At 42.9% G+C, this 23053-nt stretch overlaps 4 protein-coding genes across 6 annotated transcripts in view; all 4 read left to right on the top strand.

Annotated features, from left to right (window-relative positions):
• Positions 1–7144, top strand: part of bcr (BCR activator of RhoGEF and GTPase) — a 36923-nt gene extending 29779 nt beyond the window's left edge. For both annotated transcript variants that reach the window (XM_037265415.1, XM_037265414.1), the window contains 13 exons: positions 53–172; positions 340–415; positions 507–611; positions 880–954; positions 1135–1232; positions 1710–1841; positions 2870–2929; positions 3058–3167; positions 3241–3380; positions 3456–3590; positions 3667–3772; positions 4056–4218; positions 4329–7144. In XM_037265415.1, coding sequence (XP_037121310.1) covers positions 53–172; positions 340–415; positions 507–611; positions 880–954; positions 1135–1232; positions 1710–1841; positions 2870–2929; positions 3058–3167; positions 3241–3380; positions 3456–3590; positions 3667–3772; positions 4056–4218; positions 4329–4418 — 1410 coding nt within the window. In that variant the 3' untranslated portion in view covers positions 4419–7144. The remainder of the gene's footprint in view (positions 1–52; positions 173–339; positions 416–506; positions 612–879; positions 955–1134; positions 1233–1709; positions 1842–2869; positions 2930–3057; positions 3168–3240; positions 3381–3455; positions 3591–3666; positions 3773–4055; positions 4219–4328) is intronic.
• Positions 7145–7749: 605 nt separating this feature from the next.
• Positions 7750–11119, top strand: adora2ab (adenosine A2a receptor b). 2 transcript variants are annotated; one of them, XM_037265416.1, is made up of 5 exons: positions 7750–8244; positions 8748–9087; positions 9268–9399; positions 9723–9826; positions 9915–11119. In XM_037265416.1, the coding sequence occupies exons 2-5, from the start codon at positions 8888–8890 to the stop codon at positions 10721–10723; spliced, it is 1245 nt and encodes a 414-aa protein (XP_037121311.1). In that variant the 5' UTR covers positions 7750–8244; positions 8748–8887; the 3' UTR covers positions 10724–11119. The 2 variants fall into 2 exon arrangements, with proteins under 2 accessions (XP_037121311.1, XP_037121312.1); XM_037265417.1 differs by lacking the exon at positions 7750–8244 and having other exon boundaries at positions 8374–9087.
• Positions 11120–11751: 632 nt separating this feature from the next.
• Positions 11752–13537, top strand: snrpd3l (small nuclear ribonucleoprotein D3 polypeptide, like). Its single transcript, XM_037266071.1, has 4 exons — positions 11752–11888; positions 12602–12741; positions 12890–13082; positions 13327–13537. Exons 2-4 carry the CDS (start codon positions 12616–12618, stop codon positions 13389–13391), a joined length of 384 nt encoding a protein of 127 aa, XP_037121966.1. The 5' UTR covers positions 11752–11888; positions 12602–12615; the 3' UTR covers positions 13392–13537.
• A 426-nt stretch (positions 13538–13963) lies between these two features.
• LOC119131314 (calcium/calmodulin-dependent protein kinase kinase 2) lies at positions 13964–22436 on the top strand. The gene is made up of 17 exons (XM_037265644.1): positions 13964–14258; positions 15950–16250; positions 16320–16637; positions 17709–17756; positions 18163–18216; positions 18283–18334; positions 18408–18541; positions 18750–18786; positions 18906–18927; positions 19015–19103; positions 19248–19447; positions 19560–19613; positions 19691–19764; positions 19836–19923; positions 19991–20122; positions 20207–20304; positions 20393–22436. The coding sequence occupies exons 2-17, from the start codon at positions 16014–16016 to the stop codon at positions 20463–20465; spliced, it is 1710 nt and encodes a 569-aa protein (XP_037121539.1). The 5' UTR covers positions 13964–14258; positions 15950–16013; the 3' UTR covers positions 20466–22436.
• Positions 22437–23053: the final 617 nt, after the last annotated feature.

Below are 23053 nucleotides of genomic sequence, written 5' to 3'. Positions count from 1 at the left end.
AAAGACTCTTTACCGAAATGTTTTTTGCTGAAATGTTTTCATCGCATTTCAGAGAGCCAACAAAGGTTCAAAGGTCATCGACCGCCTCAGGAAGAAGCTGTCCGAGCAGGAGTCGCTGCTGCTCTTAACTTCTCCGAGCATGCATCTCAGAGTCTACAATAAGAATGGCAAGGTAAATATAAATATATAGATTTGGGATTTCCATAATGGTGTTCCTCAGGGCTCTATCTTCAATCCCCTCTTTTTTGTCTACTTTGTTGTAATTTGCATGTTGAATCTTCTTCAGCAAGAGTAGTCATGACACGTCTGTCCTCACAAATCATTGATGTCGCGTTTCAGAGCTACAGCTTTCTCATTTCATCCGACTACGAGCGTGCCGAGTGGAAGGAGCTCATCAAAGAGCAGCAAAAGAAATGTAGGATTTTTTTTTCCTCAACCCGTCATACAGCCTGATCTTTTTTTTCCATTCTCCTTCTAAAATATTTTTTTCACCATTTCTTTTCAAGGTTTTAAAGCCGCTTCCTTATCTTCCATGGAGCTCCAAATGTTGACCAACTCTTGCGTCAAGCTCCAAACGGTCCATCACGTCCCACTTAGTGTCAGTAAAGAAGGTGAGAGACTTGCTGTTGTTGTTTATCCAACTAAGATTGCTTATCCAAATGAGATGACCTAATTCCTAGTCTCACATTCTATTAAAAAAAAACCAATTTGTTTCAATATAAAAAAAAAAAATGTCAAGCTAAATGTTTGATGCAGTGCAGAAATAATATTAGCCCGCATCGTCTTCCAGCACAAACACAGATCGGCATGTTTTTCTTAATGCTTCCTCTCTGTTTATTGTATCCTTTTTCCATCTCTCTCCTCTGACTGTTTTTCCAGAGGATGAAGCCCCGGGTCTCTGCGGGTTCCTGAATGTAATCGTCCACTCCGCCTCCGGCCTCAAACAGAGCTTGAGTGAGTCATACGGGGCAAAACCAAACAGATCAAACCAAATTAACGTTAAGTTCTCACTAATTCACTCGACCGAGGACTCGGGTTCAAGATAAATGCCGCCTTTAGCTGTTAGTCTGGTACTTTTATCATCATGATTAAATCTTCCGACCGCTTCATGCGAGTTTAATATATTTCTTGCAGATCTCTATTGCACATTGGAGGTGGATTCTTTCGGCTTCTTTTCAAACAAAGCCAAGACGAGAGTGTATCGATACACCACTGAGCCCAAATGGAACGAGGTGAGCAACCTTATGTTAGCTTAGCACAAACGGTGTTTGTCGTTCCCGTCGACAATCACGGTGTTATTATATTAAATAACCCAAGCGTGACATACGCGGCCCCCGCGAACGTATAACGCATTTAGCGGATGTTCACGTCAGCGGCACAGCTGGATGTGGGAAGTCGGACCCAATCGGCTGCTCGGGGGCATCTGCAATGAAATGTTTTGCCGTCAAACTCTCTGAGGAGTTTGTTCAGCAGAGTGGAAGTAATGGCAGCTAATGAGGAGCTGCTGGTGATGACTCGCATCTGTCCTAATGTGAAGCGAACCCCGACGCCATGTGCCAACCATATGCGGGAGGGAATGTTGATTTTTGTATGTCACCGAGAAAGATGCAAAATGCGTCGATACGTTTAGTATTGCGCTGATTTGGACCCCCCCCAAAAAAAATATTTATGGCTCTATCAACACAGATGTATTTTCTTGCCCTCGCCAGGAGTTTGAGATCGAGCTGGAGGGCTCGCAGACCCTGCGGCTGCTCTGCTACGAGAAGTGCTACAATAAGAGCAAGCAGAACAAAGAGGACGGCGAAAGCATGGACCGCATCATGGGCAAAGGACAGATCCCGGTATGACATGACGTCACCTTGCGTTCCGCAGAGCCCGCCGTGACTCATTACAGGCGGGTTATCTGCAGCGCCGCCGCCGAGCATGAAATTCACGTTATTGTCCCGTGAATGACTTAAACCGAGCGTGAATCGTCAGATTGGATCACTTTGCCGTCATTATGTAATGAGAGGACACTCGGGGGCGGATGAACTGAAGGAAATTGCCCTCACAAGAGCAGAATTGAAATGTTAATAAGCAAGTTTCTTTCGGGTTATAATGAGGCAGGAAAATCAGAAGTAGTTCCAATAGAATCTTTAACAAGAGGTTTGGATTTTCATTTTTTGTGAAGATCCCACATTGAGCCGTCTCATCTCACACTTGCATTGCACAGAAGGCAATTATACTAATAATAGTTAGACGTCACAAGCTGATAGAATAATAATAACAAAGGAGGGAGAAATATAATTAATTCAATTTGCAAATGGGGTGCATGATATTTTACAGAAAATACCTAAAACGTTCTGAAAAGAGGAGAAAATATGTGATTGCATCTAATAGGATCGAGCGCTTTACTAACGCAGCCTCCACGTTGCTCAAAGTGAATGACAGCGCCCTCTATTGGTAGCTCTTGGCACACAACCACTGCACAGATGATGTCATTCCAAGCACAATGATCTGTGCAAATCCTAACAAAAGGGAAAATGCTGCACACAGCACTGCATGATTGTCCTTAAAACAACACAATTTGACGTATTGGGAAAGTGGCTTGTATTTCTTTTAGACAGTGAAACAACATCATGCAGGTCAGACAATAGAAAATAAAGCTGACACAGGCAATTCCTGATATTGTAATGTGTACTATTAAAGCCACAAATTGAAAATATGCAATTTTATTGTATTTAGATGTCTCTTTTTTTATTTTATTTTGTCAATGTATTTATTGCTAGTTTATTTTTATTTATTTTTTTAATTATTTTATTTATTTATTGCAAAAACAATAGTCACGAAAATAATCTTTCTTTTTTTTCCTTTTTTTTCCACCATTCAGCTGGATCCTCAAGCTCTCCAAGGAAAAGACTGGCAAAGAACTGTCATTCCAATGAACGGGGTACGTCAATAAAACCTTTCTCACACTTGACCCCCATCTTTGGCACATTCTGCATTCTTGCATCAGTCAAAACGTACTCCTCCTGTCACTTGGTGCTTTCTAACCCGAGTCCCAACTTCCTGCGACAGATCGAAGTCAAACTATCCATGAAGTTCACCAGCCGCGAGTTCAGCCTGAAGAAAATGCCCTCGCGGAAACCTATGGGGGTGTTCGGGGTCAAGATCTCAACCGTTACAAAGTGAGTTTGCGTCGTGCAATGTTTTTATCCATTATTGGATTCAACTTCTTATTTTGTGCATATTTCCATCCAGACGAGAGCGTTCCAAGGTGCCCTACATAGTCCGGCAGTGCCTGGAGGAGATCGAGCGGAGGGGAATGGAGGAAGTAGGCATCTATCGGGTTTCTGGAGTGGCCACCGACATCCAGGCCCTCAAGACGGCCTTCGACACCAGTGAGTAGACCTCAACGCCGTTTGGATAAAAGTATCGCGGTGACGCCGTCATTGCAAAGTGGCTTTCCCGCGTAGATCACAAAGACGTGTCGGTGATGATGAGCGAGATGGACGTCAACGCCATCGCCGGGACCTTGAAGCTGTACTTCCGAGAGCTGCCGGAGCCGCTCTTCACCGATGAGCTCTACCCCAATTTCGCGGGCGGCATCAGTGCGTTGACCTTTCGTCAATTTGGTTCACCATTCGGGAAAAACGGTTCATTTGGGATCGTCTTTTTGTTCCGCAGCTCTCTCGGACAGCGTCGCCAAGGAGAGCTGCATGTTGAACCTGCTACTGTCGTTACCCGAACCCAATTTGGTCACCTTCCTTTTCCTCTTGGACCACCTGAAGAGGTACAAAAAAAAAAGTGGATCATTTTCATAATCTCGTTTCCTCACATCATTTGGAATTTGATTATGCGGCGGCACTCACTTCAATTGTCTGATTTCGTGCAATCAAATTCAAAGCTGCGGGGGCGATATCAAACGACATCTGCATATGATCTTTTGGTCACCATGGAGATTTGGCTTAATTAAAAGGCTTGAGTGTCACGTGGGCGTCAGCACAATGCGAGATGTGAAAATGTGACACGTGGGGGTCTGTCGTGTTCTCGTGACATTGTGTCTTCTGTGCCAGGGTGGCGGAGAAGGAGAGCATCAACAAAATGTCGCTTCACAACCTGGCCACCGTATTTGGCCCGACGCTGTTGAGACCCGCCGAGAAAGACAGTAAAATCCCCAGCAACCCCACCCAGCCCATCAGCATGGGGGACAGCTGGTCCCTGGAGGTCATGGCACAGGTCAGCCACCATTTTGTGCTTTTCATCTCTTTACGTATCAGCGAATATTCAAATGTGTCTCAGTACTTGGTATCGGTGCATCCCAAACATTTCTATTCCGATTTAAACAGGTCCAGGTGCTGCTGTATTTCCTCCAGTTGGAAACCATCCCCACTCCAGATAGTAAACGACAGAGCATCCTCTTCTCCACGGAGGTATAGAAACAACTGTGTTTACCTCAAGCACGATGCCTCACTGGAGTACATTTTTCGAATTGACTACGTCGCGTAGGAAGGATTTTTTTTCTCTCTTGGGAATCTCCTTCTTTCATCTACATTCCTCTGTTTTTCTCCATATTAGTCAACAGGGAAAAAAAATCCTGCTTGTTATGTGTTTTTATGTGATTTGGGCCTCAATTTGTCAGACAATGGTCAAGTGAAGACTTGGGACAAAACGTGTCTGTCCATTTCAAACCAGACTTCATCTCAGCACGTTTTCCCCCCCAAAAAGGATGAGTGGAGTTGTGGAGTTTACCGGAACTATCTCACGCCAGGCCTACAGAAGTGGTTTACTGTAGGTCAAGGCCAACGCAGCAACTTGAAGGACTTATCGAAGGAAGGTGTTTATTCCTAATGGACCGCAATTTCACCACCTGCAGTTTGTGTCCGACCCCAAAGGAACATTCTGTCTCTCTCTTTGTGTGTCTGTTAGCTTAAATATCCGGGAAGCAATATATTTTCTATCATGGGAAATTTTCCCTCCTCCTTGTCACATCCTGTTGCTCATGTGTTCCTTGTTGTACATAATCTTAATTTTTCTTTTACCGCTATAATCTAAATTGTTAAATGTAATTTATTCCAGGGTCTCGGAGAAGAGACTTTCTTTTCTACGTGTACTTTAAGCGGTTTGATTACGGTGGCGGCTAGCGGTTAGCCTTGACTTGAAGCCTTGCGGTAAATAAGCAGGAATTTAGCCTTGTTGTTTTAGATACTCCCGTTTCTTGCTTGTTCCAGAAGGCGACAGTGACACAAGCTTTTCTCACGGTCTTTGATATCCCGTGGCGGTGAGTATAACGCCATAAAGTTCGTCAAGTTTTTTACGTCATCTCATCTCTGGAAGTAGAAGTGCATGTGTGAGTAGCACAGATGCGGTCCACTCACGGTTTCTGGAGAAGTGTCTCGATTTTTAAAACCGCAGTGATAGGTTTGGATAATATATGCGCCCCACTGAATGTATGTGCGGAACAAAAATGAAACTGCACCATAATCACGTTGTCACATCATGTGGGACATTGAGGGAAACATGTCATCACTGACCAAGTGACTTCTTTTCATTATACTCAGACAGTCAATCTATTTTCCACATGTTAAATGGGTTAATAATGCCAAAAAAATACATTGGGACTGAGCCAGTAGTATTAATTTGTGAAAAAAATACTAGAGTGACCATATTTGGACATGAAGTGTCCGGCACTGGCGGAGCTAGAGGGGGGATGTGAGGGCATTGACCCCCCCAAAATATGCTTCGCCTGATAATTGACTTTTGGTTAGTTTCCATTTTCTCTTTCAACATTACTACCCGTAAGGAATCTTTATTAGCGTTTTCTGAAGAATTTGGGGGATATATACATTTCTTATTTTGTTTTGTTTAGTTAAGTCGACAATGAACATGCAGGCATGTTATTTATTTTGTTGTCCCTCGACTTAACAAGTCGATCCCATTACAGGCCCTTTTGCATTGTATAGTCACTGCACACTATCGTTAGCGACAATTAGTTGATTGCTGTTTTTTTAATTATTTTTTATACACATTTTAACTTATTTTTGTGTCTCATCCACTTAGAACTGGCCAATGGGTCCATTTTAAAAACTCGTCCCTTCAGCGCAAAGCTTGTCATTTATATCCATAGTAAAGCATCGTTTGTGTTGTTGAGCAAGTTATGGCTACATAGCTCGCATTTCTGTGCTTCAACTTGATCATTTGAGCATATCAAATCTTAGAAACGCACGTGTGTGAATGACGACTTCATTCGGACATTTTGTCACGCCATCCGAGTGGATGGAAGCACAATTGCAATAGCGTGTCGGTCCGTTTCTCTTGATTGCCACCGTTGTTTACTAGCACATATTTTGGCCTTGTGTAGCAAGCGCACAATTTCAACATCCGCATCGGAGGACACGCAGCGACATCCGTCCCGATTGCCTACACCCCTCTGACCCTGTCGTGCCTCTACGCAGATTTTTTTGTTTAGCAAGACGCTGACAGCGGAAATCTCTCCTGTTGCCTTTTTTTCGCCGAAAACAGCCACACATCTCTTCTCAAGACAGGACCTTTGAAAAATCGGTCTTATCTTTTAAGGACCACCCTCGTTCTCACGCCGATGCTGTAAATTGAACTCGTAAATGTTAAAACGGAACGAAGGATAGTCAAAATTCTTGCCTGTGTCCTTACTTTAGCTCCTCTTATGCCTTTTACTTGTATTTATTTAATAAGCTTTGTTCGAGTCTTTGAATAGAAAGTCCGCTGGGTCTATTTATTTGTAAAATCTTGAAGGAATAAATTAATGGAAAAGTAAAAGGGGATGCACTTATTTGGAAGTGTCACCGCCTGTTTAAATGACTGAAGTTTGTCACATGTTCGTCCCGCTCGTAATTCCAATCAAAGGGATTTGTTTTTTGCGCCGGAAAGGCAAGCTGAAGCTGGAACACGAATTACGAATAACTTTCCAATTCCAAAATTCCACTTCAGTGTTGTTCTGGGAATGCCGCCAATCACAGACTGTCTTTGTATCCCCCCCCCACCCCGTCTTGGATTTTTGGACCCTCGTTCTCTATTTGGCGTTCTGTTGTACAAAGTTATACTGTACTATGAGGACAAACATGTTTGGGAAAAATTTGCAGCCAATGTTTGTACACAAATGTTTAATAAAATCTCCTGTATCTACGTACATAGTGTCCAGGAAGCTGCGTGTTCTTCCACTTAGCTTTCCGTCTTTTTACGATTGTCATTATTGATTGGAAAAATCATGACGCGTCGGTGTATGAGTAGCAGTTTACACATTGACGCTGCTGCACATTCATTCTGACCTACTTTCTACTGCAGTGTTTGTCAAGTACCGCAATCAGAACCAATTGAAATACAGTAGGCCAACATGGTCATGAAAAACAAGGCAGAGATTTTAGAACCAAAATTATTTTTGATTCCTAAAAATAAATGTATACTTTAAAAATGTTAAACAAGAAAAAGGTATTGAGAGAAAATATCAAATGTATTTTTTTGGTATTGCATTTAATTGAGTGATTCTTTCACCCACCACTAGAGGGAGCCCACACAAGACGAGTGGTACTCTTAATGCACTTTCACTGGTCTACTTTATTATATATCTATTTATATATTTATTTATTCATTTATGGAAAGGAGAAAAGTTTTCTTAGTATCTAATCACTAAGGGAGCTTTAACTGTGCTTTGTCTCTTATAACTTCAAAATAAGCGTTTGAGTTCATGTGTTATTTTTGTGTGCTTTTTTTTTTCCCTCCTAGTGACACATAACGCACACACACCGCTTTATTGTCATGGTGCGAGTGGCGGCATCGATTGACAGCGCAGAGGCAGGTCCCCTTTATCAGGATGTGCAGGATGTCCTTATCATTTCCTCCAAGCTGACAGCCTGCATGATCATCTTGTATTTTTTTTTTTCTTTTTGCCTAAGCAGCCATCTGGAAGGAGGACAAACAAGACAGCCCAGTCACTATAGTTTCACTTGTAGCCTGAAAACATCACGCTGAAGGGAATCTGTAACTTGACATCATTCCTGCTTTATTTTCCCGCCCCCATTGTTGTATTGCTTACAGGCTGGATCAAGCATTTTTGCAATTCCTGTAGGTTCTCAGAAGGATTCGGAAGTGGAAACAAAAGGAAAAGTAGGACTTTGGTCCAGTGTGTGTGGCTGTTCGGATCAGCGCAGGTTTACGTGTGGCCACGAGGCGCTGCAAGGACAACAATGAATGGAAAACGTGCGTAGAGGATGCAGCCGCTACCTAACACAGGTAAGAAATGTTCAATTCATTAGTGTAGCATGCAAAATGGACTTTATATCAGTATTTTAAATTGACTGGAATATTTTTGAGCATGTAAAAATCCCTTTCTTTAGTTTTATGATTCTTAGCGTGATGTTGAGTGTGACCTCACGCGGTGAAAATGTGTCTCGACAACCAAGAGGAATCGAAACGTACTTCAATAATAGCACAAGGAACTTTCACATACCGCTGAATAATTTTTATTGTGTCGTTATCAGTAAATTGGAAGGGGTGGGAATGATACTGTACGTGTGTGCTGTGCTTTCAGGAAACATGTTCCCAGAATAAAAAAGATGTATTGTCTGCTTTGCCCCCTGTGTGAGAAGCAAACTGTTCCCCTTGTCACATGAGAGATAGATGGCTTTTAAATGTGTGTGTGTGTGCGTGTGTGTGTGTGTGTGTGTGTGTATCGGTAGGGAAACCTGCTGTTTGTACAGGAGCTCAGACTGTGTTCTCTCCGCTTCCCTCACCAGATCACCGCCCTTGACTCGGCAGCCAAAACCTGCCCAAACAGAAACCCGCCAGGAAAAACGTCCGAGGTGGCCGCTCGCCGCCCCTTTCGCAAATGTAGTCGTGGGATGCCAAGAAAGGCGCTGAAGAGGACAGCAGAACCATGCTGAAGAATGACCATCTGGTCTACATCGGGCTGGAGCTTGCCATCGCCTGTCTGGCCGTGGCCGGGAACATCCTGGTGTGCTGGGCCGTCTGTCTCAACTCCAACCTGCAGAGCATCACTAACTTGTTTGTGGTGTCGCTGGCGGCGGCCGACATCGCCGTGGGCCTGCTGGCTATCCCTTTCGCCATCACTATCAGGTACCAACAAGATGTATTATTTATTATTGATCATTTGTCATTTATTATTTATTGATTTATTATGTATTTATTTCTTTTTTTAAATTATTATCTATTTATTATTTGTGTTTTTTTTATATTATTATTATTTTATTTGTTTTCTCATTTTTCAAATTCCTTTTCCATGAACCTTAACACCAGTACTGGCTTTTGCGCTGAATTCCACGGATGCCTCTTCATCGCTTGCTTCGTCCTGGTGCTGACCCAGAGCTCCATCTTCAGCCTGCTGGCCATCGCCGTGGACCGCTACATCGCCATCAAGAACCCACTCAGGTGAGAAGATGCTAGGACAAGTTGTTGCAACTTTAATGTATGCTTTTTCTGTAACAAGCCAAAGAAAGCTGCATCACCACTGACTGGTGTTGTTTAAAAGTGCTTGTTTAAAGCTTTTTGTTTTCACCCTACAGTACATTCTTCGACCTCACATAAGCCACAGCAGGTCACTCATTTGCATAAGCGGTTGCATAACGGCTCGGTTTTTAAAGCCTCATCAACTTAAAGCTTCATTAGAACTTTTGAAAGGGTTAGCATAACAAATAACAAATGATATTGTCCCTAAATAACTTTTGTGGGGTTTTATTTTTATTATTTTTCAGGTACAACAGTCTGGTAACAGGTCAAAGGGCAAAGGGTATCATTGCATTGTGCTGGCTGCTCTCAGTCTCCATCGGCCTGACACCAATGCTAGGCTGGAATAAAGGTTGGTTGTTTTTCCAAAACAGCATCAGTTGTTATACTGAATTTCTTGAGTAAATAATAATTTCCGTCTGTTTTACTCTTGGACGCAGGATGGAATTCCACCACGATGGCCTCCAGCAGTTGTCCCGAAGGCCTGACGGAGTGTCTTTTCGAGGGAGTGGTTACGCTGGACTACATGATCTACTTCAACTTCTTCGGCTGTGTGCTGCTCCCCCTGGTGGTCATGCTGGTGGTGTACGCTCACATCTTCATGGCTGCCCGGCGCCAGCTTCGCCTGATGGGCCTCAAAAAAGTCTCCCCGGCGCCATCCCACGCTGCAAAAGCGTCATCTTCGTTTCGCTCCACTTTGCATAAGGAGGTGCACGCTGCCAAATCGCTGGCCATCATCGTGGGCCTGTTTGCTTTTTGTTGGCTGCCCCTGCACATCATCAACTGTTTCAACTACCTGTGCGACAGCTGCCAGCGTCCGCACATCTGGGTGATGAACATCGCCATCATCCTGTCGCACGCCAACTCCGTCGTCAACCCCTTCATCTACGCCTATCGAATCCGAGAATTCCGACAGACGTTTCGGAGGATTCTCCACCAGCATGTTCTCGGCCGGAGGAACTGCCGCTGCCTCCGGTTCGGGGGCGGTCGTGGACGAGACATAAGAAGCGGCAGTATCAAGCGGACTTCCTCGCACTTCCGTAAAGACGATTCGTCATACGGAACTGTGGTGAACACTTTTGTCCTCGACTCCAGCCAGTGGACGTCGCCGTTGGGCGCTCTACCAAACAGTTGCATACCTAATGGAAATCCAGACAGTGTGGAAATGAGAGACAGTGGAAGCTGCATTTCTTTCGTCAATGTTCAAGCTCTCTCCTTTATACAGACCCACTCTACGGATTTGTCATAGACACAACACAACGCATCCTTAATTGTGCAAAATCTAAAATATGGAAAAAAAAAAACAATGGTCCTGTGGTCTTCTATTTCTGATATCTGATGGACCCTATACAACTGGAAAGGAACGGCTCAAGGATATTTTTATTTGCTTGATTGCTGTCTAAATTTTGGGGTTTTATTAAATAAATGATGAATGTTGTCCATGTTGCTTTTGAACCTGCTTGCTAATCTTTTTCAAAGCCTGCACTTGTTGATACAGCAGATATTTATCAACTGTTTTATGAAGTGTAAATAAGTCAAGTTGGGGGGGGGGGGGGAAGCAATGTTTGAAGGGAAGTCATTTGTTACCAAGGAACTTCTTAAATCGCGACAGTTTGACGAGTGATTTGATAACTGCTAAGCAACATGTTGCCGCTTCACTGATTGACTTCACCAATGCAGCCAAAACGAAGAGCTTGTTTTTTATCAGGTCAAATATGAGGCCATATACTTACCATGGAGCCGCTTTCAGAGTCACGTTTGTAGACATAGACAGCAACGACAAAGACATACACACACACATCAGCCTACTACAGACCACTCAGCGAGAGGTGTTTACAGAGCAGCCTCACACTGACGCCAGCCTTCAAACTTAATGCAATGGAAATCAAATGCGGGTTTATTTGATGATGCCTTTTATTGTGCCATTACACTTTCTCTTACCTCGTTAAAAATGCCTTTAACTTGGAGAAAGACTGACATTAAAAAAACATGTATGTGGCTCACAGGGACATGTTTGCAGGGATTGTAGCTTAATCTGATTTATCAATATTTGTATGCTTTTTTCTTTTCTTAAAATAATGGCTATTTGTGATATAGATTTATACTCTTTAGCATAATTTTACTCCTGAAAATCAAGTTTTATTTTCCCCCCATAAGCTTTGAAAAATTAACATGCCCCCTCAAACAATAGCTCCTAGTAGAATGTTTTTATTTATTTGACCACACACGTAAACACTACAAGTTCCACAATGCACCGCGCAACTAAACCGGAAGTAACTCAACGAGACGGTGCTGCATTGTGGGTAAGCGGAAAAAGGCTCCAAAACGCTCGAGAAATCGACAAGCGCACGTTGTTGAATAATCTTTTTTGAAAGCAACCAGAGCAAAGTAGTTTTGCAGCTATAATATTCCAGGTAAGAACAACACAGAAATTGACAAATGGACCAATAATATATTTCTATCTTCCAATATTGTCCGCATTAAGTTGATCGAGCGGCAGTTGTAATTCATTCCAACTTCCATCATGGCGTCTTCCATTTGCGTTAGAGCCATTCATGTTAGAGCTGTATAAATAATTACCATTCATATTTAATGTGATCAGAAGCCAAACTCTAACTTTCGTTCATGTGTCGTCGTTATTAGAAACGTTGGGGTCTTTCTTTCAGATTACTTTGGCTCTTTCAGCGTTTGCTAGCCGGTTGTGGCTAACAAGCTAACTAGCGATTGTTAGCGTCACATCGAACCTACTGCGAATGTTTTAAGACAGGTTAAGAGCACAGATAAGCACAATTGCACATTTTCTACAGCTAGTTTGACTAGGAAACTGAAAGTCGACGTTTGCTGCTTTTGCAACGACCGAATATATTACTGATCTGATTTTAGCACACTCAACAATGTTGTAGTACCAAGACTGACCTGTAAGGGGCAGCGTGGCGCCACAATTCATCAACCAAAGAACATCACGATAATTAAAGATTTTAAAGTCCCAATGATCGTCACACACACACAATAATATTTAGTGTACTTAGCAGCTATAATACTATTTTCTTTCATTTCAACTGTACGCTTAACACACATTTAAGTGATGTAAGGATCCGTAGACAATGCCTTGCTCTATATTTTGTAGGAAAGTAACTCAAGATGTCGATCGGCGTGCCCATCAAAGTCCTGCATGAGGCCGAGGGACACATTGTGACCTGCGAGACCAACACTGGAGAGGTGTACAGAGGCAAGCTTATCGAGGCAGAGGACAACATGAACTGCCAGGTGATGTGCCTAACATTTTTTTCATTGATTTGCCATAATTCAAGAGAGACATGCAAAAAAAGTATTTTTTCCATCCCCTCTCCCCAAGCCTTCATGAAATTACCGTTGAGTTGTAAATGTGATCTTGTTTTTCCCCATCACTTCACAGATGTCTAACATCACAGTGACCTATCGGGACGGACGGGTGGCCCAACTGGAGCAAGTGTACATCCGCGGCAGCAAGATTCGCTTCCTAATTTTACCGGACATGCTAAAGAATGCACCCATGCTAAAGAGTATGAAGAATAAGAACCAAGGTTCTGGGGCTGGAAGAGGCAAGGCGGCCATTCTCAAAGCACAAGGTGAGAGACATTTTTCCACACTGGTGAATGGAACTTTTGATTTTTGCATAGAGATAATTTGGTGCAAACAGGAACAAAATGAATGTAACATTTATAGTTGTTATGCATTCTGACAATTGGTTGAATATTGTGGGCTTTTATGACGGTTGTTCTGGGGCTTTATTAGATTTTAGAGCTCAATCACGGGCTTGCTCAAATGCTTCGGTGGATTGATCGCTTAAACAATTGTCTTGTTTCTTCACAGTGGCTGCAAGAGGCAGAGGGCGTGGTGGAATGGGCAGAGGAAATATGTTCCAAAAGAGGCGATAATTGCTGCAGCTTTTTGTATAGTCAGTTCTTTTTTTTTTCTCTCACCTTCAATTGGTCATCTTGATCTTGTTTTGCAGTGTATTGCTCCAACTTTTTTTTTTATGGAAAATAAACATGTGAATCTGATGCACCTGTTCTTTACTGAACTTGACAATAAAAAAAAAATTTCCCCCCATCAACCCCTTACCTGAAAACTTTGCCAAACTAATTTACATGTAATTATAATGGGCATATGTGTGGAATTTTGATCATTTCTAATTCTTGTTTTTTTAATCATGCTTGACAAGTTAGGTATCTTGGATTAGTTATGATTTAATATTCCATACTGTGACATGTTAACTTTAAATAGATTTAAACAGATTTAAGATAAACCTTTAAAAGTTTTTGGAACCCTGTTTACCTCAGACATGTCATTTTTTAGGTTTACAAATGTAACTACAGTGGTGTAAGAATGCATTTATTTTTCTGAATAGAAGTCTTGCTTCTTAATCATTAAGACTAAAACAAATTATGTCTGTACGAGCGGAATAATAAATAAACCTGCAGCTCCCCGATGTACCACTAGAGGAGCTATTGGCCCACCTATTGTAGGGGAGATTCCCGAGAGCCAAGTCTAAAATTTAGGTCATAAGATAAACAAGATTTGTACTAAAGCCAGCACAGTCTCTCGGTGGGCGTCGCATTTCATCTTCGTCTTCCTGTTTGTCCTCACTTTATTTATTGTTCTTTCTTGCCAATACTATTTCGTTGTGAGGCACTAGCTCCGTCACAACATTGCTGGGCTTGACTGACTAACATCTCCACCGCCTCCGAAGAGGCGAGATCACTTCACTCATTTCAATGTGTAGGCCGAAAGAGCACGACAAGGTAAGCTTTTATTATTTCTTCTCGATTTCTAGTCATCGTCACTCGGACGTTGTAGCTGGCATCCTTGCCACCTGCGTTCACATCTGGACCGCGACAGGGGGAGGCGGCTGTTGCTAACGTTAGCCGGTGTTAGCCTACTGGGACGTTCGGCGACGGGAATTATGCTTTAAAATTAATTTATGTCTATTACCTGCACTGTATGATTATTACTGAATTGGCATTCAAAATGGCCCAACACTGTTGCATTGTCAGCCTTTTGGACAGAATGGTTTATATCGACAGGAATTTGTAATATTGAACCTGAAATGGTCGTATGAAAGATGAGGACATTGAACGCATCATTGTATCACACGCTTGTGTTGACATACAATAGAAACTAATAGAGCCCTTTTTTTCTTGCCGTTGTTTATAATCCAGTAGTTTGCATTCATTGTGATATGCTTAACCAGTTTAATTGAAGTTCATTCAATTAACTTTGTGCAATGATAGTTAATGACGGGTGGTTCAAGGTTTAGATTGGGAATCCCTTTTCACATCATAGTATGTTTTCTCACATGATGACAGATTAAATATGTCGGCTTCTGTTGATGTATGGTTTATTTTGACATGTGATTAATGTTAGTATTTAAATGAAGTTGGCTGCGGATGCTCATCCTTCCAGCTTATCTCTTCCCCGGATCACTCTCGGGGTGGCCTTGTTGATCTCTTAATGAAAGCGTGGATCCTCTTCTCATCCTTGTCCTTGTGTTGTACATGCATGTCTTCAGCATTGCATTTGTCTGCTTACATTACATGAAATGTTGTAAACGGCATATGACATTGCTCACCACCCTCACACAATCTGTTAACGGTCCGAGCCAATACTGTGAGCCAATGGGTTCAAAAACCACTTTTCGGTTTCTTTGATTTCCACCAGCATGAGACCGCTGCAGATAGCGTACGTGTGGAAATAGCTCGCTCGAGCAATGCTTCATAGCTCATTTGCGGCACATTTTGTCACACCGACACGCTTCATGCCACCTTGCCAACCTATTTGCAGCTGACTGTAAATTAACAACTAGCCCATCGTGTAGCTCGTGGCTCTGTCTGGCCTACTTGTGACCCCCTCCTCGCATCAGATTCAGGTGACATTTAATCTGAATTTTCCAAGATTGACATTTTTCAGTCCATAAAGTGTGAATGTACCCAGCAATTGACTAATACGCTCAAATCTACCCACAAGGTTGTTGCTGCATAATGTTACATTTTATTAGTGTGGGGCTACAAAAATACTTTTTTTTTTTTTTTTTTTATCATGTCCTCTCTTCTAATAGGATTAGTAACTGAAGTCCTGTCATCCTTCCTTTGGTCATTGTGATGAATGAGAAATTTCTTCTTCAGTTTGTCCGTTGAGAGAAAATGTACGACTCGTATGCAGGAGGCTGGAAAAGAAATCGTTGAGTCAGAGGAGGACAGAGGAGGCGGATAGATACATCCATTCCCATTTGAGAGCTGTCTGGATTTCCACAATTGCTTCTCCGCACTCATGAAAGCATAGCGCTGCTGGCTTGCCGCATGTCTTGACTGCCAAAATGTGTCCAAGCCCAAAGTTCAAGAAGAATTGCTCCATAATTAGCATGAAAATCCATTTATTCAAAGCATACCTGCAAGTGCTGCTCATAATTTATATCACTGTATTATTTTTATTTTAGGCGCCATCCCCCTGAGGTTCGCATCTGATGGAGCAGTTGTCGTCATTGTTTGCAAAGCGCCACCATGTTCCCTTGTCACGTCAGCGCCTGGCCCGCCGCCGCTGAGCCCGTCGCCTCCTGCGGCGGTCATGCGCCGGCGTCGCAGCCTTCGCAACCGCTCCCCGATCTGCTGTGCGGCTGTCCCGCGCCGCCAATGAGCGCCCACTCTGAAACGCCGTCCCCGGACCCAATGGAATCTCTCATCGTGGTCACAGAGTGCGAACCCAGCAGACCATCTGGAGAGCCCGGCGGGGAGAAGGAGGTAGCGTGCAACATGCCCAAAACCCGCAATGTCTTTTCTTCACTATCCCAATCTTTGCTCGCATCTCAGGTAGAAGAAATGGACAGCTCCGAAGCACCGCCGTTGCCCAGCGCGTCCTGCGACCTCCTCTCCCGCGCGCTGGGCCGCCCGGGGGCTCTGCTGCCGACCGGCGAAGAGCAACGAGCGCGGCTCAACCTGTCAGACAGGAAACTGTCACTGCAGGAGCGCTCGCAAACGCAGAATTCCCCCTGCAGCTCCCCGGGACTCAACGGCCGTTACATTTACCCGTCGTTGCCCTACTCTCCCATCACGTCGCCGCACTCGTCTCCGCGCTTGCCACGCCGGCCCACTGTGGAATCCCACAGTGTCTCCATCACGGACCTCCAGGTATGGCATAACCCTCACGTTAACATTTTTTATTTTAAATAATCACCTAATTAAATTCAAGATGTGCATAATGTTACTGTGGCTTAAATATACGTATATTTTTTAATGCAGTTCGATGAACACTTAGGCCTACTACGCTACACGGTCGATACTTGGAGAGAAATGACCACAATCTTCATCTTAACAGATGTCTAAAATATGAAAGCAGACAAAGTCATGCATTTGGACTCCCGGCTCCTTTTGAACAGCCGCTTATTATAATTTATCTGCATTAGAAATAAATAAATAAATAAATGTTGTTCTAGCAGCATGTAGCATTTGATCTCCCATCTTTATTTGTCTCAAAAGCACCAATGCCACTGGCAAAGAGTGATGCAAAGGTAAGGTTTGATAGTTTGTAGACATTGCTAGCTAATGAATGAGCTAGAAATGGTCACCCCCTCCCCATTTAGGTGCGACTTCCTTACTCACTGATTGGAACAACTCATAGTTGTCTTAGTCGATTTGAATGACTTAACCGCTCGGTCGTTGCAGATCATCTGTAAATTGCTCTGTGTTTTTTTTGTTTTTTTTTACTCGGAGCACACGGCACATTTCATCGCTCACAACACTCCATTTAAAAATAGCAGCTTGCTTAGTCATTGTATCCCTCTGCGGCCAACTATTCTCTGTAGTCGGGCTTCAGATGCTTCTCAGCAGTGTCTTTGTTTGTATCCGTCTTTGGCACCTGCTGTTTAGAAAAGAAAAAAAAAAAGCCGCAGGACAAAATGTTCTTCAAAGCTGCGTCATACCGAATCGCAGACACGCTGCATAATAAGTGGGGAGTAATCCTTCTGTCGACTCTCGCCAGTTGTTTCAACTTGGTGAAGGTAACTCAACAGCAGAGCCGGTCCGATCTGCAATGTTCCGAATGTTGAATTGTTTTCTCTCAAGAGCTGTTGAAAAGCATTCATTGGGTGTCCATGCCCATCACATTTTGCAAGGACGTTTTCAAAAGCACTTTTGTTCAGGTGTTGCATTTCATTCATATGCTCTGCTTCTCTTTCTCTCTCTCCCGCCGTCTCTCTCAAGGACTGCGTTCAGCTCAACCAGTACAAGCTAAAAGACGAGATCGGAAAGGTATCATCAAACCGCTCTTGCCGCTTTCTCCCTTCCGCCTACTGTCGCTCATCGCCGAGGACAGCCAACGTGCTCTCTGACATGTCCTCATTTCCCGAGCTTTGTGCGCGCCAGCCGGCCCACCAGAGACCAGCAAGATGGATGAGGGGCTGGTATAAATAGGACTCTCCAGACTCGGTGGATCTTTCCTGTCAACATAGATTTCTACTGCTGTGTAGTGTAGCTGGCTCTTGATTTCAAAATCAAATCTTGGAACGAGCCTTTCACGTTAGTTAATTAGCCTGAGAATCTCAAAAAGGGAGGGACGCGCTAATGTTGGAGCTAGCTGTCAGCCCACTCGCGCAAGTTTTCCACCCGTAAAGCATTGACAGCTGCTCCGTCTCACGTCGTCTCCCTTCCCCTGCAGGGCTCCTACGGCGTTGTCAAGCTGGCTTACAACGAAGACGACAACACCTACTATGTGAGTCCCCGAAACGCTTCACACAAAGGCAGCACCGCTGCAACAAAAACCTTTGTTTCCATCCAGGCCATGAAAGTTCTGTCCAAGAAGAGGCTGATGAGGCAAGCGGGTTTCCCACGTGAGTCATGCCCATCCGTAACTCTTCAAAAGCATCCCGACATTGTTTGCCACTAATTCCCATATTTTTTCAGGACGACCGCCACCTCGGGGAGCCAAAGCGGCACCTGAGGGCCCTCCTCAGCCCAAAGGGCCCCTGGAGCGGGTCTACCAAGAGATTGCCATCCTGAAGAAGTTGGACCATTCGAATGTGGTCAAACTGGTCGAGGTGAAGGACAGTTTGAATCTTGTTTCAGATTACTCGTGCTGTGACAGGAAGAAAATCACCTACAAACACAAAGTGAAAATATTATAAGCCTTCATAAGTGTTTTCAAAAGAATTTTTTCAGGGGGGTTGTTGCCTGCCCACCCCGCCCTAAAGAAAAAATCCTATCCCCGCCAGTTTTTGATTTCATCTGTGTGTGATTTGGTGCCAGGTTTTGGACGACCCCAGTGAGGACCATCTGTACATGGGTATGTCGTGGCCACACAACCTTTCTTTCTGCACAATACACACGCACACACATATCCATAGGAAAATGTTGGGCGCACCGAAAAAGCTTTGCTTTACTAATCGCATGTTTGCGTTGCAGTGTTTGAGCTGGTCAAGCAAGGGTAAGCATAAGCCTCTTTTATTGCCATGTTTGTCACACTGGAGTCAATCTCATTAGTTATGATTGCTAATTGCGTGCGTGTCTCCAGGGCTGTGATGGAGGTACCGACAGATAAACCTTTCAGCGAGGACCAGGCTCGCTTTTATTTCCGGGATCTGCTCAGGGGAATCGAGTATTGTGAGTCCCGCATCCTGTTCATTCTCTCCCTGCACGTTAACGACGGTCGCATTTGTTGATAGTCCTAATGTGAAGCCAAGCTCGTCATTTTGAGGACGGAATCTTGATGACGGTGGAGGATAATGTGATATTCCATTTCCGCAGTACATTATCAGAGGATCATCCACAGAGACGTCAAGCCCTCCAATCTGCTGGTGGGAGAGGACGGACACATCAAGATCGCCGACTTCGGCGTTAGCAACCAGTTCGAGGGGGCCGACGCTCTCCTGACGAGCACTGTGGGAACGCCCGCCTTCCTCGCCCCTGAAACGCTCTCGGAGACCAGGAAAAACTTCTCCGGCAAGGTGAAGTAGATGTCAGGCGCCCCCTGGAGATGATGAGCAGTAATGCAAGCCTCATTTCCCGTTTGTTAAAAAAAAAACGTTCTGGATTTATGTATTTTGGATATTCCCACAGGCGTTGGATGTTTGGGCGATGGGCGTGACACTTCATTGTTTTGTCTTTGGAGTGGTGAGTTTCGGCATTGCTGTGGGGAAATATTCCCTTCATTCTAACTAAAACGTCTGTTGATTTGTTTTCAATTTCAGTGTCCATTCATGGATGAGCGCATCCTCAATTTGCATCAGAAAATCAAGACGCAACCGGTGGAGTTACCTGAATAGTCAGTTTCTGTTTTCCATTTTTTATTTGACATTTATAATAGAGTCCAAATCTAAGTTGCTGTCTCAACAGTGCTGACATATCAGATGACCTCAAGGACCTGCTGCTCAAAATGCTGGACAAGAATCCAGAAACCAGAATATCCATTCCACAGATTAAGGTAAATCATTGAAATAAAAGTCACTTTCTGTTATTTTCTGGAAGCGAGCTGAATATTTTGTGTTCAGCTTCACCCATGGGTGACGAGACACGGCGCAGAGCCCCTCCCGCCAGAAGATGACAACTGCTGTATGCTGATTGAGGTGACCGAGGAGGAAGTGGAGAACTCGGTCAAGCACATCCCGAGCCTGGCCACCGTGGTACGTAGCACCTCCTTCAACTGCACCCTGATCAATTTCTTTTTCTACAGATTCAAAAATGCCGTCTGTGCTCTTTTTTTCTAGATTATGGTGAGAACCATGCTGAGGAAGCGCTCCTTCGGGAACCCTTTCGACTGGGCCCGTAAAGAGGGATGCAGCAACTCGTGCACTTCAGGACAGATGTAAGGACAAGATTTATGTTATCAAAAGAAAAAAAAAATGACCCCTAATATTTTCCTTTACTGACTTCTTACGTGCGTTCACTTGAAGGAAACAGCAGCCCGGAGAGGGCATGAGGAGCATGGAGCTGCCCTATGTTGGAGAAGACGAGACTCTCTCCTGATGCACTCGGTTTTCCAGGTTCTTCCCGACACCCCTTTAGCCGTCGTCACTTTTCTACTTTTCCCGAGAGGTGGACACATGGCGGTGCGGCCGTTTAAAGTGGGATTGTGGGAACCGTCCTCTTTCTCTTTGCATGCGTCTTTTAGCGTTAGCATGCGCAGTCTCAGGCTTCTATGTGCTTCGTGCTAGTTTAGAGCCCCCCCACCTTTCTCTTTACTTGGCAACTACTTCAGGTAAGGTGGGACCGGGAAGCAGGCGGCAAGGGGGGGGTGATGGCAGCACACACTTTTGGGAAGTCAGGGAACAATTCTTTTCAGTCTTCAGCACCACTTGAAGTCAAAAAACGATTGTCTGCCTCACCCTTGCGTGTCAGTGGCAGCGTTGTAACATATTTTATTGAGAACGTAGATGAATTGTTTAATGATTGATTGCACGTTTTCCTTGTGGATTTGTAAGCTCTTTCGACTTTTACCGACTCACCATTTACTAACTATAGAAAGCTTTAAGACCACTCGGTGTAGTGCTTTGTGAACAGTCGTTACAAATTACTAGAGGAACATTTTGCTTCTGTCTTTTTAAGAAATTAGCTCCACGTCGGGGGTCCCAAAAGTCACAATACACTTTCTTTTGTCTCATTTCATAATTTTAATTAAAAAGACCATCAACCACACCCAGTAGAATTTTTTTTTTAACCAATCAGATAAATTTGAAAAACATCAGTATTTTTCCATCTTGTGATTTGTTCAGCTATGTTTATTTTTCTGATTGGTTGAGCATGATTAAAAAAAAAAATTTGTGGTTCCAAAAACAAAACAAAATAAGACACAAGGAAGGTGCAAACTGACAACTTTTGGGACAGCGTTTATCCACTGTATAGTCTTTTTCTCCTTATTAATGTAGTGGTTGTATTGTTTCACGTCCACGTTTGGACTGACAAGGCTCTCACTTCTCAAAGCTCAAGTCAAACTAGTGAATGTTCTTATTTGTGTTTTATATGTTAAAAAAAAAAAGCACTGACGTTCTTTTACAATTGCACATTTGAAAAAAGACGCCCAAATATTACACTGTGCATATTTTTTTTAATGTAAATCAACTTAAAGAACCTTTAACTACATTTTGAAATATAGCAGTAGTGCATCTGAAGGCTTTTTTTGTATAAATCTATGCATGACATATCTAGAGGAGAAATTCAATCAAAAAAGAAAAAAACAAGATGTGCCATGTCGAAGTGGACTTTTTAACCAATGTTAACTAGCTGTGATTTTTGTATTTGTGAACCTTTTTTGTTGTTGTTTTTAAATGTTTTGTTATCTTCTTTTCCATTGTCACTGCAATATTAGAATCAGATGAAATCACCGGATGTGTCTAATTAACATGTTAGAATTGTATTTCATGCTTCTACATAATTACGAAAGGGAAATTGTCTTGCAAGATCCTCTGCGATCCAAATCAAATTTGTCTTTTTTTTTATATGAGCACTATGCATTAGTTTTTCTACTCTTAGTGCAATTTACCATATTTTTCAGACTAGAAAGCCCAACAGATAAGGTCTATATTTAGAAATTCCCATCTATAGGGTTCAGTACAAACCAGTTCAGTAACTAAGTTAAAACTATTCAGTGGCTCAGGCAGTAGAGCGAGTTGTTGAGAAACTGGAAGTTCGGTGGTTTGAATCCATCTCTGTCTGAAACTCAACTTCAATTTGAATTCAAGGCTCACTGATGATTTTTGAGAAAATAAAATAATTTTAAGTGCATTTCATAGTCCGAAAAATATGGCAACTTATGTGTAGGATTATGAGGGTCACGGTTAAAATAATTAAAGTTGAAAACTTGACTGTTTTGGTGCTCATGGACAGTATTTTTTTTTTCTATTGGTAAGAAATGTAGATGCAAGAACTTCTTGGATTTAAGATCCTAGCTTTAATTTAAAATTTTAAAAGTATCGGTCGATTTGAATTATTTTATTTAAAGAAAAAAACAAACAAAAAAAGGATAGCTTTATGGGTCTTCAAAATGCATGCAAACGCAAACACTGTATTGTCATTAAGCATGAGACACCCTTGGCAACAATAATGCGACTTTGAAATGTTCTATACCAGTGTTTCCCAACCTTTTTTCATTTACGGCACACCTTTTCAGTGGAAAAAATCTCGAGGCACACCACCAACAAAAATCTGTTAAGTGTTACACCAGCTTCTATATTAAAATCAGTTATATTACAACAAAAGACGTAAAGTTCTATTCCTATATATGTATGGAGAGTCAAATAATTGAATAAAAATAAATACTAAATATTCTTTGAATTGTATTTCTTTTGTCAATGAAAGTGACAGATTTTGAAAAAAGGTTTTAGACAGTGTAAGGAATAAACTATTGAAAGTGATTGTGATCAAAATCCAAAAGAATCAATACGGCTTTGTTTACTGTTTTAGACTAGCTTTATAAAATATTGCGACATTAAGAACAAAGTCACTTTTAAAGACGCTCTGCTGTTCTGACAGCGGCTGAGTGGCTATCACAGTCGAGGTGTCTCGACTTGACTGTGTATTTTACGTTGGTGAAAAATGAACAATCCAGGTTCTCCCGT

Source organism: Syngnathus acus, chromosome 12, assembly GCF_901709675.1.
Source record: "Syngnathus acus chromosome 12, fSynAcu1.2, whole genome shotgun sequence".
Classification (NCBI taxonomy): domain Eukaryota; kingdom Metazoa; phylum Chordata; class Actinopteri; order Syngnathiformes; family Syngnathidae; genus Syngnathus; species Syngnathus acus.
This window is presented reverse-complemented; position numbering and strand designations above follow the sequence as displayed.

Coding starts and splice junctions, on each gene's coding strand:
- LOC119131314 (XM_037265644.1), top strand. CDS start 16,014: ATGTTCCCTTGTCACGTCAGCGCCTGGCCCGCCGCCGCTGAGCCCGTC. Junction 18,335..18,407: donor GAGGCAAGCGGGTTTCCCAC/GTGAGTCATGCC, acceptor ATATTTTTTCAG/GACGACCGCCACCTCGGGGA. Junction 19,104..19,247: donor GCTCAGGGGAATCGAGTATT/GTGAGTCCCGCA, acceptor CCATTTCCGCAG/TACATTATCAGAGGATCATC.
- adora2ab (XM_037265416.1), top strand. CDS start 8,888: ATGCTGAAGAATGACCATCTGGTCTACATCGGGCTGGAGCTTGCCATC. Junction 9,088..9,267: donor CCTTTCGCCATCACTATCAG/GTACCAACAAGA, acceptor CCTTAACACCAG/TACTGGCTTTTGCGCTGAAT. Junction 9,827..9,914: donor AATGCTAGGCTGGAATAAAG/GTTGGTTGTTTT, acceptor TCTTGGACGCAG/GATGGAATTCCACCACGATG.
- snrpd3l (XM_037266071.1), top strand. CDS start 12,616: ATGTCGATCGGCGTGCCCATCAAAGTCCTGCATGAGGCCGAGGGACAC. Junction 12,742..12,889: donor AGGACAACATGAACTGCCAG/GTGATGTGCCTA, acceptor ATCACTTCACAG/ATGTCTAACATCACAGTGAC. Junction 13,083..13,326: donor GGCCATTCTCAAAGCACAAG/GTGAGAGACATT, acceptor GTTTCTTCACAG/TGGCTGCAAGAGGCAGAGGG.